At 37.9% G+C, this 16,707-nt stretch overlaps 1 protein-coding gene across 1 annotated transcript in view; it reads right to left on the bottom strand.

The window, feature by feature from the left end:
- Positions 1-16,707, bottom strand: part of ANKRD13C (ankyrin repeat domain 13C) — a 30,094-nt gene that overhangs the window by 13,072 nt on the left and 315 nt on the right. The window contains exons 2-7 of the mRNA XM_026074484.1: positions 16,416-16,704; positions 9,606-9,647; positions 4,842-4,946; positions 3,750-3,835; positions 2,177-2,222; positions 385-451 (exon numbers count right to left, since the gene is read on the bottom strand). Coding sequence (XP_025930269.1) covers positions 385-451; positions 2,177-2,222; positions 3,750-3,835; positions 4,842-4,946; positions 9,606-9,647; positions 16,416-16,704 — 635 coding nt within the window. The remainder of the gene's footprint in view (positions 1-384; positions 452-2,176; positions 2,223-3,749; positions 3,836-4,841; positions 4,947-9,605; positions 9,648-16,415; positions 16,705-16,707) is intronic.

Raw genomic sequence — 16,707 nt, 5'->3', positions numbered from 1 at the left:
TAAACCTTTTTTGATGAAAGATTTCATTTAGAAGTCCTCCTTAACTGAAAGTCCTTCTTATGGGTTTTATTCACTGCCATAGACACTGTAAAAACTAAGCGTTAAAAAAAGAAATTATATTAGTTTCTGTTAGACTGAAAAAGTTCAAAACTTGTTTTAGGGGTTAGTTTCTGGAGTGCGATCTCAGTCATTTCCAACAAAGTTCTATTATATGAGAAGAATGAGAACTTTTGACCAATACGCAAAAAAGCTAAGGGTGGTTCAAACACTTCCTTTCTCTTAGCACCTATATAACAACACATTCGAGCACACTCAAATCCAGTGTTCTCACAACATGCAGTTATTTATGACTTTAGATATCACACACCGTAAATCAGTACTTACCTGATATTTATACCTTGCTTGTGTATTTTACATGCATCAGAAGGCAGAATTCGGGAAAGTAAAGGCACTAGATGTAGGGGGAGAAATAATATAATTTGAACGTTAAAATACCAAGAGGTTCTTTTGGAAAGTATTTCTATTAAAACTACTCAGTTTGCATCTTGATGCATTTTAACAGAAATACAACATATCCATTTTCTATCATAATCTCAATACAAATGCAATGGAAGAACACCATTTTTTTCTATTCAGTAACTGCAAAACTGATTTGGGACTGTACAGACCACCTTCAGCATCAGGACAGAACTTTAAATGTCCTCAGCCACAGCTACATCATTTGTAACTTCCAGTAAGTCATGTTTCAGCTGCTTGAAGTTTTAATCCTATGATTTGATATTATACTGACTGAAAGCCTAGCTATAATTATGACTATATCAAATACTCAAAATCAGAAAAAAAATCCAATGCACTAAGCTTAAAACCTTAAGCAAACATTAAACCACCAGTGGTACTGTGAGTCAGTACAGTATCATGAGCTGAATATATGAGACTGCAGCCGTCCTCATTTTAAAAAGCACCATTTATTTTATAGCAATAAAACCAACTCAACATTATGGCATTTCAACACTTTTCTTCAAATAGCACTACAAATAAGTGAAACCATCTGTAAAATGCAATTAGCCTAAAGGACCAATAATCAGCACAAAAGGCAAATGCCCATCTTTTTCTTCAAGAAATGAGACTATATAAAAAAACTAAGCCATGTTAAGAGAGGTGTGCTCTACTGTACAGTGAGACTGCTGGAGAAGAGGACCTTAAGACTTGGTTTTGCTTCTGGCACTTTTCTGTGCAGTGTCTAACTGCCATCATAATACTCTGCAAGTCAGGTTGTGGTATCATCACTAAGCCACGTTTTATTCCATGCCTATCCCCACTCTTTTTCTTTCCCATACTGACTCTTCTGTGAAAAAGTCCACTCATTAAACGTGCAGTGCACTGTAGACCACCTAAGAAAATGAGGTGTTCCATATCTGCTCAACATTTGGTTACAGCTCAGCTGCTCATTCCTCCTCTGAATACTGGAAGAGGCACGTATTGCACCAAGTAATTAGACTACACTAACATAAAAGAATATAAAATTACCAACTTCAGTTCAAACAGTAATAGAAAATATCAGTAAGACATTTTGAAGTTATTCAGATACACTGACCATTGTTAACAAATTTCTGCTAATTTGCTTAGATTTTTCTTCTACAGATGGGAGGAGGTGGAAACTCAAAAAATACTTAATGCATTTGACTAGATCGTTAACGATATCAGTTATACTGTCATATAAACCCCATATTAACATGAAGCTAAGGTTTGAAGTACATACTAAATGGTTGCACTTAACTGAAAGCCAAGTTCTCAGAGTCCAGGTTGAACTTCAAGAAGTTAAACATCATAAGAAGTTCAGCTAAATTACTCAAACCACTGCTCTATAGTGACACCAAATGACCACACAGAAACTTTTTAATATTTTACTTTTATAATAATCAATTTTTAAAGTAAGCAACAGCTTGTTCCCACAACCCACTACGTCATTAGGTTACATTACAATATTCAGATCCAAAAATGAGTAACCAAAAATAATTCAGAGAAAAAGTTGTCTGTCCTTTCTTTATAACTTATACCTTGAGAATGGAATTGTAGATTTTACATTGTGCAAACTAGAAAAAAAATGAAGCCTGAGAGAACAAATGTTCAAGACCAATTATATTATCTCTATGAAAGGGAATATGCAGTTTCTTACCCCAACTTTGAAAATCCCAGTGAAGCTCTAGATAGAAGTCACCTAGCTGAGATGAAAACAAGACTGTTTTAGCATACTTTCTAGTCAAAATGACAACTGTAAACTTTGCTGAAAGGCAGAAATTTTGACAAACTAATCAAAATTAAAACAGATACAACAATGAAAACTTTCTTCTTTTTCTGGTGTTAGTACTTGAACAATACTGAAATTAAACATTTCTGAGGCTTTATATACAGTAGAATTAACAATGAAGAAATTATGTCAGTCATTTGAAGCATCCATTTTTAATGATCTTTTGCTTGAAATAATAATTGACACAAATATTAAGCTATGGATTGTAAACAAATGATATCAATTTAAACAGATCTATTGAGCTCTTAGTTTGCTTCAATTGATCACATCCAATCACACGGAATTATATGTTCTGACTTTAATGAGAATCAAGTTTCGGCTACTATTATTAACATATACAAATTTCAATTTATTTTCTGGAAAGATGCTTACGTACTTATACAAAAATTCCTCTATTTTTATAAACATGTGACAGCCAACTCCTTTAAATTGTACAAGAATCAAATGCAAAGTAAGGGATAACTTGAATAAAATCAGCAAATGCTCATAATACACTGAGGTAGCCACATGCTTCCACTCTATGTAAGGGCAAAAAAAATAGCATAACTATAAGCCAGGTCTTGAACCAGCAGGAACAAGAAACAGCGCAGCAGTTCTAGTAAGGCTGAGTTAAAGTCCCTAACTGTTTGCTCTCACAGAAAAACTGAAAACATTTTTCACTGCTAGACCAGACAGCAGGGTTTTTTCTTGGATCGATGAAAAATGTGGGAAAGGTGGTAGAGCTTATTACGGACAAAACCAAGCTCAAGTTTTCAGATACATGGTTTAATTAACTTAACATCAGCGGTTTGTTTTCTACAAACCCATTCATATTTTTACCACTTGCGTAGGAAGGAGAAGCGCACCTCATCTAAAGGGAAATACAAACACCTGTGTTTTATAACCACAGTTTTAGCACATTACCGCAGTCTTTCAACTGAGCAAACTGACTTTTTCTTCTTAGTTTCCCTACACTGAGGAATGTTTTACTGTGCTCAGGAAGAACTGGCTGCTGCATGTAGATGGAGAACTTAATTAAAAATCTCTTTCATTACAAAGCATTAAAAAAAGGTGTCATTCATGATAGCGATAAACAAAATCAGCAAATCATACACCAAAACAAAAGATTTAAGGAAGCCTTAGAAATCCTAAAGAAATAAGTACAGATTAAAAACATGTTCTTTAACTTCTAGATTGCAAAGATGACTAACAGGTCTGTCTTAAGTATACCCTACCATCTATCCGAATTTCTAGAAATTGRGGAGGAAGCATTATCTTAAAAATACATACAAGTCTGTGACCTCTTAAAATGGACATTGTAAGTTAAAACCGCTACTAAGAGCAAAAAGGTCTGTAAAAGCAAGTTAGAAAAACTTTTTTTAGAGTTTTTCTAGAGCATCCATACTAAGTGACCATAAGCAATTATTTTCCACCACAATCTGTTTTTGTCAACACAACCTACCTCTTTCAGGGCTTTTAATAATCGAGGTCGCTTTTCTTCAACACTTTCCCTGGACTGCTGCTTAAGCTTTCTTAGGAGTGCTGTAACTAAACAGACATTAACTGTGAGATAAGAATATCCTATTCGTTTGTTAACTTCAGGATAGTATCACTACTTTACAAATCTTTACAAAAATTGAAAAACATATGCAAATGTAACATTCCAGTCTTTAGAGAAATTCACTTCAAGTTATAATAATTATACATAAACCACTAGGATCCCAGCAGGAAGAAAAGCATGCATATATATATGTGTGTGTGTGTGTGTATATATACATATATATACATACGTCAAGATATCTCTTCACACACAAATTAGCGAACATTTACATACACACATGTATTACTGAACATGAGCTAGGGACTGGGTAGCATTTACTCCCACTGAGACGATTCTTCAGCAGTGAGGAGCTCACTTGTAGAACATTGCCAGTACATTAGAAACTAGTACGTTAATATATTATAAACCCAGATGATAAGTTTTCTGCTACAGGACATGGTAAAACCAAATACTATCACCATCCGCTAATAAGTAGAAGTAGAATAATTTTTCCCTTTACTACTTCATATCTGCAGTGGATAAGTAATTCACTTGAATCATTATATTTATCTGCCGGCCTGCTGAGATGTAACATAAAAGCAACATCCCATTGCCAATCGTTACATCAAATGTCATACATATGACTACTATACATGGAGTTGCTCCAATTAGATGATTCCATACAGCTAAAATCCATTTCCACCTTGTAACTCTACTTTTAAATACAGAATGATCATTTATAGCTTTTACAATAATTTACAAGCATAATCTTAACTCTATTTAACATTATTTATCTTAACGCAATTTCTTTCCTATCCAAATTAGGAAACTGACATGAGTAGAGCTTGTCATATCATATCTAGATATAAAAAAAATTCTACTGGTCAAAATAAACTCTTCAAACAACTAAAATGGATGTATTATATATATTAAAAAAATTTTTTTTGAAAGACTTTGTTTTCCTAATCTGCACGAGACATCCTTTTTGATTAATCGAGAAGCTGAGATTCTTACTCATTTGTCTGTCTCCATAGCTGATGGCTTCTGCAAGAGGGCTCCATCCCTGAGCATTTTTCACCTTTACTGGAGCATTATGGGCTAAAAGCAAGTGGGCACATTCTGTAACAGAGTAAATAGTAATATTTAGTTACAGTAAACAACATTTTTTTATAGTAATATCATTCATAATAAAGAAAATGATAATTTTTTCAATGAAGAAAAAGCAGTAGATAATCAATACATTAACAGACTATTAAAACACAACATCTGGATTCTTAATCCCAAACCTCACACAAAAAAATAAAATATTTATAAAGTATCTGTAGCACTTTCCTGTTCAATATTGGCATTAAGGACATACCTAAGTGACCAACCATCACTTACATACATACAGAAGTACCACCCTTCTGGTTTCTATATTTTGCTTTTTATAAAGGCATATTTGCATGCATGTGGGTATGCGCTCACACACACACACACACACACACACACACACACACGTGTAATAACATTTTAAAAGTTACATCAGTTCTCTCAACATCATGCACAAAGCCCTGAATCAGGACACACTTAATGGTCTTCCACACACGAAAGTTGTGCAGTCTTTCTCCTTTCCCCTGTAAATGTCCAGTTTGCTAGAAACTTATCTGAAATCTACACCTCTATGTAACTTTTGAGAACACTGGCTAATGGGGGGAGGGGGGGAAGCTGTCACAGTAACACAAACTCAAGTACATCCCCACATGCTAGAACATCTCATGGCAACATCACACGTCTGAAGTAGGGCAAAAAATTAAGCGTATTTCAACCTAAGAGTGTCTCAGAGTATGCGCATAATATGCTGCACAACATGCTACAGTTGCTCTAGCTAGGACTAACAACACGGATATCTGGAGCATGGATAACACAGCGTACCACTGGTGGGCCTGTGCTCCATCGATAGAGATGTAGTGCATTGCAAACTTACACCTTTGGTCAGCAGCATCAGTAACTGCATGTATCAGTGCTACCCCTGCCACTTAGCGTGCACACACTGTGCTATAAACCATGTCAGCATCTCAGCAAAACCGAGCAAGTTCAATTTGCTTCTCTAAAGGAAAGGTGAAAGAAGATGATGGAACGACAAATAGAGCTTAAAATTAAGAGGAGAAGAAATCTTTATGTGCTTTCATGTTTTGAATACGCTGTCCTTGCTTTAAACAGTTCTTTAGTTTCTAAGTAGTTTCCTCACCATGTGTCATTAAAATCAGTCTGTCCCATCTCCAAATGGCACAGCACTATCAAGCTGGAGCTGTAGCCTGAACAAATGTCTTGTTATGAATAGGATGGGCAGGAATTATAGAGGAACTTCCTGGATTTTTTCTCCTACTGTAGGTGTTACAGGAAACCGCACCAGTCATTCAAGATGCAACAATCATGAGTCAGTGCTAAGCACAGTGTTTGGAAAAGGAAGGAATACTTCAGCAGTGAACATGCTATCTTCAGCAGTAAATAAACAAAAGCCTTAACTACTTTGCCAGAAATCATACAAAGGTATTTTTATGGCTGCTTAGATACTGCCTAGCACAATAACAACGTTCTAAACTGAACAGGCAAATGAGCTTGCATTTGCTAGCCAGATTACATTTTTAGTTAAACAGGATGTAAATTCACTCTATATTTCACTTGGTAAAAGACTGTCTATAATGTTGCTATATACAGTTGAACAATCAAAATGCATCACCCCAGAAAGAGGGGGGAAAAAAAAAAAAATCTGATCTTTGGGATCAATGTCTATCAATTTTATTTAGTCTATCAATGGGATAGACTAATAAGGCAGAAAAGAACCTGGGGTTCTTGGTGGATCACAGACTAAATAGCAATCAAAATTTAAATTAAAAAACCAAGTATTATGCTTGGTGTCATATGCAAATAGCCCTGCCCTACTCAAGCTAGGCTTGAACAGGATTACCACAAACATCCTAAATGATTTAGGGTTTTGCATATAGGATGACCGACCATATGCAAAGAAGTCAAGAAGTGAACTGCAAACGGAAATCTAAGATACGCGTCCAGAAGAATTTTTTCTCCTCTCTTTGCTATACTAAACTCAAGGACAGTATTCAAGTCCACAAACCATATTCAAGTATATGAAAAGATGCTGGAAAGTAGAACTGAATAAATTGTCCTTAATGTCCATAATGCACAGAATTAGTAGTAAGAGTTTATGTTTAAATCATGATCAATTTAGGCCTGATGCTAAGGAAAGTTTAACTGTAACAATGCTAAGGAAAACTTAACTGTAAGGACAGCTGACACTGGAACAAACTGATTAGATTTGCCTTCACTTCATGATTTTCATATTTACAATGAAATTTTAAATAACTAGTTTAGGTACAGCTGTCTTGAACACAAATGGACTAAGTAATCTACTCAAATGTCACCCAGTCCCATCTTTCATGCAACTTTTTTGCGTATTAACCCATGAATTCATATCTCAGTGCAACTAAAGGGAGCTACTAAATTGTAGAACAAAGCTACTGCAGAGCTCAACAAGAAATTGGTATTGCAGTGGTTTAATTAGAGGTTCTGAAGTTTTTCTTCTATTTGTTTAAAAACTTGTTAGCCATATACAGTCTGAAAATGCACGTTTGTAATTAAAATATAGTATTAACAAGTGAAGATCAAAATGCTGACAGAGCCCTTGCAGAGTGCTCAAAGTCATCAGCAGTCTCTAGCAGTCTGCAGGCTCCACCCGTTGTTGTGAAACTACAGGTGAGGAATTGTCAGCAGTGGATGGAGTGGGCTTTTTATCCTAGAGCTGAAACAGAAAACAACCGACCAAAATTTAAAACAGACTTAGAGTATGTATTCAACTGTACTGAATTAAAGCACCAGTGTTATTAGAAGAAGCATCTTTGATCAAAATTGGTTATCTGTATTTCTAACTACAACAGCATCATACCATGTTATGTGGAAAATGCCCCTTCAGGACAGCTAATCACGTTTTAATAAAACAAAACGAAACGAAACAGCCCACAAACCTTGCTATATCAACAGTGCAAGGCTTGTAAACATTAACTAATGACCCTGAGACAAGCCAAGGCTTGAAACAAACAGTGTAATAAGGCATAATACATAAGAAATCACATACATGACTGCAATCATCATTGCTTGAATACGTATAGATTTTAGCTTTGTAACTGCTAACTCTCCTGCAGAGAAAAATGCCTTATTTGAGGCTGACAAATTTAAGCAAGGCTCCTGCCTCTGGTTTCTTCTGTTGTCCTAAGCCTCTAGCCTAGTACACTGACTGGAAAACAGCAGTTCTAAAAAAGCACCATTTCTCACAATTTGGAGAGCAACTGCGATATGTGAATGCTAACAGGCACTTGTAAAACATTTTCTTCATCACTGTCTCAAAGAATTTCTGCAGGTCTTTTCTGTTTTGTGTTGTTTAAGAAGTGTCACAGATTAGACCAATATCAGCACATCCCAGCAAGCTCTAGTGACTCTCCCTCTGGATAGCCACCTCTCCTTCTTTTTCCTTCAAAACTGTTCCCCATTGTTACTCTCAATTATCTTGGATCACTTCAAAGCTATTACCAAAATGTCCTAAGACAACTTCTCCTTGCATTTCCTGCATTTCCCTCACCAAAATCAGCCAGGTGTTTCAGTTAACAATAGCTCTGTTATTGAGTAGTGAGATGTACCAGGTGTAGGACTCACATGACTTAACGGAAGCAAAGTATTCTTTTTCTTGTTTCCATGGGGGGAGGGGGGACTTCTTCTGTCATGGAAACTGAATAATCACACTTTAAGTCTCTTCCCAGTCTTGAGAAGTGTTAGAAATTGAAATTTCAATCCTGCACCTTGAAATTCTACTATAAAAAAGTCCCCAAAGGATAGCTGGAAAGGTGAGAGCCATCATGAACTGACAGGCAGCACAGACCAGTAGGCTGTCCTATGCGCCTCTAGAGCAGTGAGTCTTGAAACATCAAGGAACAGCTAGGCAGTGGGTCAGGAATTTGAACCAAGTGAACTAAAGACAGTGAAAAAGCAGGTGAGCAATTAAATTTCCACTCACGCTGAGTGTCTTTATACTGGAGAATATTATGCTGATTCACACCACTGAAAAAAAGCAAGAGGGGTTGCTCAAGACCTCTACTGAGCAGTTCAGCAACAAGCATGATAACACTAACAACCAAAAAAGTGCTGAAGGTGGAAAAGGGTATCATCACACAATAGGAATTAATAAGTCTTCCGTACCATGCATTAATTGCAGATTACAATAGAGGTCTGCCTGGACCAAGTCCCCTGCCTACACATACTGAGTACATCCCTCCACTTCAGCTGTTTGGACACCAAAGAGGAAGCAGGCATGCATATGCTTGCCTCCACTGCTTAGGGCTGTGTTTCTTGATTCTCAGTCTTCTATGATCTTCCATGTTCCTCAGTTTCCTTCTAGCTCTGTAAAAAGAGAGAAGCTGCATCCACCCACTGTTCTTGTTCTAGGCTTATAAAGGAGCCCAACTGTTAAAACTCTTTTCCTAGAATTAAGTCTTTCCACCCTACCCGATTTACTGACTCCTTGATTTTACCCTATGAAATAGCCCTGATTTCTTCTCAGACTTTTCTCTTCTAAATCTGTGCAGCCTCTTCTTCTCAGAAAACCTCTTCAACTTTGAACTACTTTGAAACACAAGATCACATTCAGCAAAACTGGAAAAATCTTTTTTCCTCTCTCCCCTAAATCTTCAGGATAATTTAAAAACAAATAAAATTGATGGGTTTACCAACCTTTATGCCCCAACATCACAGCAAGATGTAAAGGAGTGTTTCCTAAAATAAAAAAAAATAAAATAAAAAAAATATTAGATTCAGTGTAACAGAAATCATTGCAATTCCTTCAGGAATTTGCACACACAGCTCAAATCTCATGTATTAAGAAAAGTCAATTACTGTGACCTGAAAAAGGCACACACTAAAATATGAGTTATGTTTCTTAAAGAAGTCCTACGTACAGTCTTCAGATTGTACTTTTTAAGATAGATACATCTGAAGCACATTTCATGGACAAAGCTTGTATATTTGTATCTTGAACTTATTGCAGCTAAAGAAAGAGGTCCAGTTATATTTTCAAGAAAGTGATAACACAAACCTCTACTTTATGGTCTGAAAAGTCTGATATTTTATAAAGAATGACAGATCTAGGGTAACAGCTACTCAAAGATATGATTCTGATTAAAATTTTAAGAGCATATTTTATTAATTTTTCAAAGATTCAGTACAAAATTTTTACTAGGACAGCATTGGACAGGTTACGAAATAACAGTCCAACCTTCGCTACAAAAAAGTCTTTTAGTTTTTCTAATGCCATGTTTCCAAAAAAAGCATCCAAGATTATTAACAGAAATTATAAACACGTTGCTGTTTTCCTGGCTACGCATATGACGTATTTTGTAGTTCTGCTCTTAAATATGAACCATAAGTTAGAGTTGTTTTTTCTGAATTAATGCTACTAGAATTCTGACACACTTATGTAGCTTATGGATGCAAAGTTCTTCCATTTAACAATGTAACTCTGTATTTATATGTTTAAACACTTTCTCAGTGAAGTTAGCAGAAAAATTGGTGGTAACCAAATTTCTTTTGAAATTATAATAAATACACTGGATTTTAGGGGTATTTTACAGTATCACTTTAGCAATGAGTATTGCTACGTGCAAAGGATAATGTCATTTCACTACAAATCTAAAAGATACAGTCCTAAACATTCATCGATTCTGTTATACAAAGTTATTACTGTCATAGTATAGTATCACGAAATCTCTGATGAAGATAGGCCAGCAGTCAAAGGCAGAGTTCCTGAGTGCTTTTTAATTAGTTATTCAAAACATAGTACTAATTATTCTTCTTGTAGGTCACTAGCAACGTCTCAGTTACATCCTCATTCATTATGCACACTCTAACTAAGCTAACCTCAAATTTTCTGTTAAGAGATTTTGTAACATCTCCAAGCCAAAGCATAATTTAGAATATTGGATGCAACCATTCTTCTTTGTTAAGTCACTAAAGTAATGATGTTATTGAGGAACAAACTTGAGAACGAGCCAAAACATATACTCAGAGAATTGAGATTATGCAAGACGGGTAAATATTTAGCTCATCTAATCAGGCACTTTAACAGGAAAAAAAAAAACAAATAAAAATCACTAGATGCTATGTTTTCTCTTAAATTAATAAGCCTTAAAATAAATAAATAAAAATAACACCTTTCAAACACCAAATAAAACAGATGTCTTTCCAGTCTGGAGGCAGACAGCTCCAGTACCTATGACAGCTTGGCATACTGGCAAAAAACAACAAAATGAAAGCCAACCAGACACTTGATTATTTTCCTGAGAACTTTGACCAATTTCATTCAGCTGATAAATGGGAACTGATAAATCAGTTGTGTAACAACACATCATTTCAAAACTCCTCTGGAAAAGGTTGTGAGCAACCTGATCTAACTTCGATGTTATCTCTGCTTTGAGCAGGAGGCTGGACCAGACTACCTCCAGAGATCTCTTTCACGCTAAAATCATCTATACACCAAAAAGTGTGCAATTCAAAAAATTATATAGGAAAATGGGATACAACAGATAAGGGGGAGGGGAGGAGGAGCACACAAAACAGATATTACAATAAAGTACAGAAGAAAAAAATTTAAAAATTAAACACAAGGAAGTTGAAAAGCGTAATTGGAGGGGAAAAAACAACAACAACAACAACACTATTCTCCTAAACTGTAAGAAGCAGTCAAAGCTTAAACTTGGTCATAAATTGACAGAAAACCTCTTGCTCCCCAAACCAACCCCAGGAACAGCAAATTGTGAGAATTCCAGCTCCATTAACCATCTCTCTATTTCCCCTTCCCGGTGGGACAGTGGAGGAGGAGGAGGAGGAGGAGGAGGAGGTGGTATTTCCCCCCTAATCCAGAACAAGAAGGAACATCCTTCTCACTGGCTTTTTAAGCCAGTAAGCACACGGTAAGTAGGAACCTAAGGATTAACAGACATCAGTATGATAAAATAGACTTTAGCTGATGTACCAAAGGGAGAGGGGAGTCACTAACAGGTAAGTTAGGAAAAAGACTTTAGGGAAGGGAGGGAAGAAAGAGAGGTAAGGCAAACATAGGAAAGAGACATTAGGCAACTTGGAAAGAAACCGTGTAACATTCCCAACTACCTGACTAATGAAGCCTGTTTTTCACTGCCCATCGTGACTCCTCTTCAAACAACTGCTACCCAGAACAGCCAAACTCGGGGAGCATAGACACAACAGTGTATGGCTGCTTTAGAGAGAAGACTGGAACGTGGTGGCACAGATGGATCATTCTTAGAAATATATATTCAGTAAACCAAATCTTGCAAGAACCACATTAATCTCTCATGCATTTTTATTTTATCAAAATTCCAGTGCTACCTTACACAAAGTACCTCCTTGGGAAGTTAGGTGCCCAAGTATATTTGCTGATCTTGGCCTGTCAGCCAAACAGATCTGTCCCTCCTGCACCCCCTCCCCACAGGATAACAGCCTCAGCAAGAACTGAGAGATATAACTAGCTTTGGCACATTCAAAAATCAAATGTGGAACAGGATTTTGCCCAGTTCCATCACTAATCACCTCAGCTTTCCTGAAATCTGATAAATTCACAGCGGTCTTGATGCTCTTTGGTCCACACAGAGTGAGTTTTATCAGCAGCAAATTTAAGCCTGATTTATTAAAATAAACTGCCCAATCTGTATATGATTATATGTCACAAAATGAAGAAATTGGGGTGCAGTGGTGGTCCATGAGAGTCTCAGCTTGTAGAGCACCTCAACACAGTCCTCAGCTTCTTCCCCTCCATCAGCGGAAAGGGAAGAGCTGTTCAAGCAGAAAGACCCTCCTTTACCTCATCATAGTCCTAAGCAGAGACAAGCTTTCACTCTGCCCAGGAAGACCGAGAGAAGGCAAGTGCCTCGGAGAAGACGAGACCAGTGCCGTCCGTTTCCCAGCTAGCAAAAACTGCCGGCCTTCATCACTCAGCAGCAGCAGCACTTATCAGGGTCTGAAATGGGCAGCAGCCAAAGACTTTCTATACTTCTCAGAAGCCTGGCTATCTGGCAGGCACAACGGGATGGGTTTGCTTCTACTTCTTTGGGAGAGCTGGGGATCTCAAAACATGGTGGTAGAAGTCCCAGACTCACGATTTAATTAGTACCGGTATCCACTGTACTCAAAGGGAATTGTCTCACTGCAATTCGATCACACGACAACCTCGAGTTCTATCGATCTTAAAATACTAACCATGTTCAGTTGCTTATTCATGGCAAGAACAGCTGGGGCTTCTCTAGAAGATTTACTATCAACAGCAGATAGAACAATTCTAGAATTAGACTGTGAAACTGCTCAGGGTTAAAATTAATCTGAGGGGAGAAAAATAGTGAACTTTAACCCTAATCAATCTTTCCTACCCAGTTCAGAGGGCAACTAAGCATTTCTGCCAGGAAAGGCAAGAGGGTGGAAAAGGACTGTTTCACTTCTTTCAGTTGCATGGATAGTTTTAACAGCTTGAGGTATTCAACGATCTACAGCAAAAGTCACAACAACAAGCCTCAGATAGCATGAAAATAAGCAGCTTTATACAAGACAATTGCTGGTAAGAGACGGAAGGGTGCAAACATACAACTATGTGGTTTACCTACATAGGAGAGCAGTAATTATTTACATTGCCCTTTATAATAGGTGGCTGACATGTAGTTTTGATTACTTCAACACAACTTAATCATCTTCATGATAATATGTTTGATATGATCACTTTTAGACACTGAGCTAGAATATGAATGTGCATACACTTGAATAGTTGCAATCAAGTTCATTCTCACTGAGATTTCCCTTTCGACAGTAACTCTGCTTGATTCATCATATAAACCAATTTCATGTATCCCTTGTATCTGAAGACAATTTCTTTGATATTGACACCTTTGGAAAATAAGCATTTATAATTTCCCTGCCCAATTTTAAGCTGTGTAAACTACAGGGCCTTATTCCAAGACAGTACTGATACAACGGTGCCTAAAATCATGCAGGTGTACATCCAGGATACGTAAACAAAAATCATTTGTACAAAGTAGAGCACTTGCCTAATAAAGTTATACATGTAGGCATGGGTAAATTTTTGGCACACCTACAAGGAGGCTCAGTCTGTTTCCTGAGAGTAACTCAGTAAAAAGATCTGCCTGTTTGGGAACATGATAGCATACTGTTATTTTTAATATATGCTTATACTTTTATTTTTACTGCAATAAAATATAAAAGATAGCTAATATATACACATACAAGTTTCTCACAAGCAATTCATCTCTTTTGGAATAATGATACTGACCTTACTCTCTAAATGGAGCTCAAAAAGCATTACTCATCAGTAAGTTAGGCAAGCTGCACTCAAATTTACAAACATAGCGACTGTTTGTTTCATCAGAACACCAGGAGTTCAATATTCTATAGGACTTGGCTTTTTAGAACTTACTCGCACAAAAATGGGACTGAATTACAAACAACAGTTGTTGCTAGGAGTTCTTTCCCTTCAGTCACTTGCTTATCATGCAGTAGGATTCTTCTGTCTTATTTTTGAATATAATCATAAACTGAATTTATCTACCCCAAATAACTCATAATTCAAACATGTAAACAAGTGACAGAAGGATTCAGGCAGAAAGATGACAGAAAGCAATAATAAGGCAATAGCGGTCAGGCCTTTGATACGTCAAGACATCAAGAATTTTTTGAAAACAATTAAGTGCAAAGCAACACTTCAAGTAAAAATTTGGAGAAAGATAATGAGACAGAAGTCCCCAAAGTTTTTCTACTCTAAACAGCAATGAGAAAGCAGAAAGGTGTTCATATGAAAAATTTGTGTGTGTGTCCCCATATATATATATATATATACACACACACACACACACACACTCACACACACATATATATATACACATATACATATAAATCATGGTATCAATATTTGTGGTAAGTTAAAGATGCTAGTAAAGCAAAGATGGGTCAGGAAGTGCCAAAAAAGTAAATATATTATGCTTATGATGATGAGTTATTTGATGAGAAGTTGGGAGGGGTGGAGAGGAGAAATCAGTAGAAGAGGTAGAAGAAAAATTTCTTTCTGAGCCTGTTGCTTTCATTCTACCAGTCTTTGCAGCAACATCCCGAATGAAGATGACATGATAAATACATCTACAGCTATATTGAGAATACGCTACTTAGAAAAACATTCTAATAGCTGTAAGAAACACTACTGCCCATCTTAACTGAGAAACTAGAAGTTACTCTAACACTATATCCATTAGTTTGTGTTTCAAAATGCCTGTGATTATCAGGGACACGGTTTATAATTCCAAGTTATGTTATTCCTCCTATTGTACCAATCCCAAGGATTGCTCTATCTTAACACTCCTTTTTGTTTTACACAAGTAAAACAAAGTGAACAGTGATCTCTTAATCAGGAAGAACATCGCCCTTTAAGCACAGCTGGTCCAGATACCACATACCATATAACTTATGTTCTCCAACAGGAACAGATTGCGCTACTCTTGAGAAAGGCAGGAAACTTATAGATAAAAACTAACCACGAATGAAACTTTTAAGGTAACTTGACAGGCCAGTTTATTTTTTAAACACATAGAATGTTCCCTGAATTAAATGTATTAAGTGCCCTAGCAAGTTTTAAAGTATTTATACGTTATAAAGTAAGATCAGGATCACATTTCTACCGCTGTTACTGTTGCTTCCATGTCTGAAGCAACCTCGCAGAGGGACAAATGACAAGATACTTGCTCTTTCAAATCCCAGAAGCATCTAAGAAAGATTTTTTTTTTTCCAGTCTGGGTAAAAACTAAAGATAACCCCACCAACAGCCAGGGAACCCATCCTGAGCGCCCCCTAAACCCTGTCATCTCCAAAAGCGAACGGGTGACAATTCAGAAAACAAGCAAACAAACAAACAAACAGGGCGAGCGCTTTGAAGTGACATGAAGTAACGTTTGGTACGCCGGAAGAGCTTCCTCTTTACGTGACTAAAAAAAATGACTGACATGCTCATTCATATTACGAAAATTCCAAGAAATCTTGGCTAGGCGAGGCTGGGTCACGCTATTTTGCAGAGAGACGTCACCATGATTTTCCCCGCTGCTAACTAGCCAAACCTCAGGAAAGATAAACACAAAGGTTTAAAAAAAAATAAAAAAGAAAAAAAAATAAGACGCAGCAACTCGTGCTGAGGAGAAACAAGAGAACCAAACAGCCCAAGGTGCCGCACGAAAGCCCGGGGAAACTCTCCGGGAGGTGACGGAAGAGGTGAAAAATGAACCCGTACAAGGCGAAGAGGAAACCGGTGACGACCGGGGGCTCCAGCACGCGACGGGGAAGAGTCTTTCGGACAGTTTCCCCGAAGCGAGCAGGAGCCAGCGCGTTTCTCGCCCCCTTTTCGGGGTCAATCCCGCCGAGCGGCACCGAGGCCGCGGGGAGGGGAGCGGAGGGGAAGGGAGGGGAGGGGAGGGGAGCGGCGCTCACCGTGGCTGTCCTTCTGGCCGATGCCCTGCGTGCGGATGAGGGCCGAGAGCCGCCGCACGTCGCCCTTGAAGACGCACTCGTGCACGGGGAAGTGCGCCGGGCACTTGTCGGGCTCGGCGGCCGGGCCCGTCCCGCCGCCCGCCGGCCCCCCCTTGAGCTGCGCCCGGTGGTGGTGGTGGTGGTGGTGGTGGTGGTTGCTGAAGATGCGGTGGCCGCCGGCGCGGCCGCCCTTGCCGCCGCTCGCGCGCCCGCCGGTGAAGAGGCCCCCGGGCGCGGCGGCCGCCTCCTCCTC

The sequence above is a fragment of the Apteryx rowi genome, unplaced genomic scaffold, assembly GCF_003343035.1.
Source record: "Apteryx rowi isolate R43461 unplaced genomic scaffold, aptRow1 scaffold_39, whole genome shotgun sequence".
Classification (NCBI taxonomy): Eukaryota; Metazoa; Chordata; class Aves; order Apterygiformes; family Apterygidae; genus Apteryx; species Apteryx rowi.
This window is presented reverse-complemented; position numbering and strand designations above follow the sequence as displayed.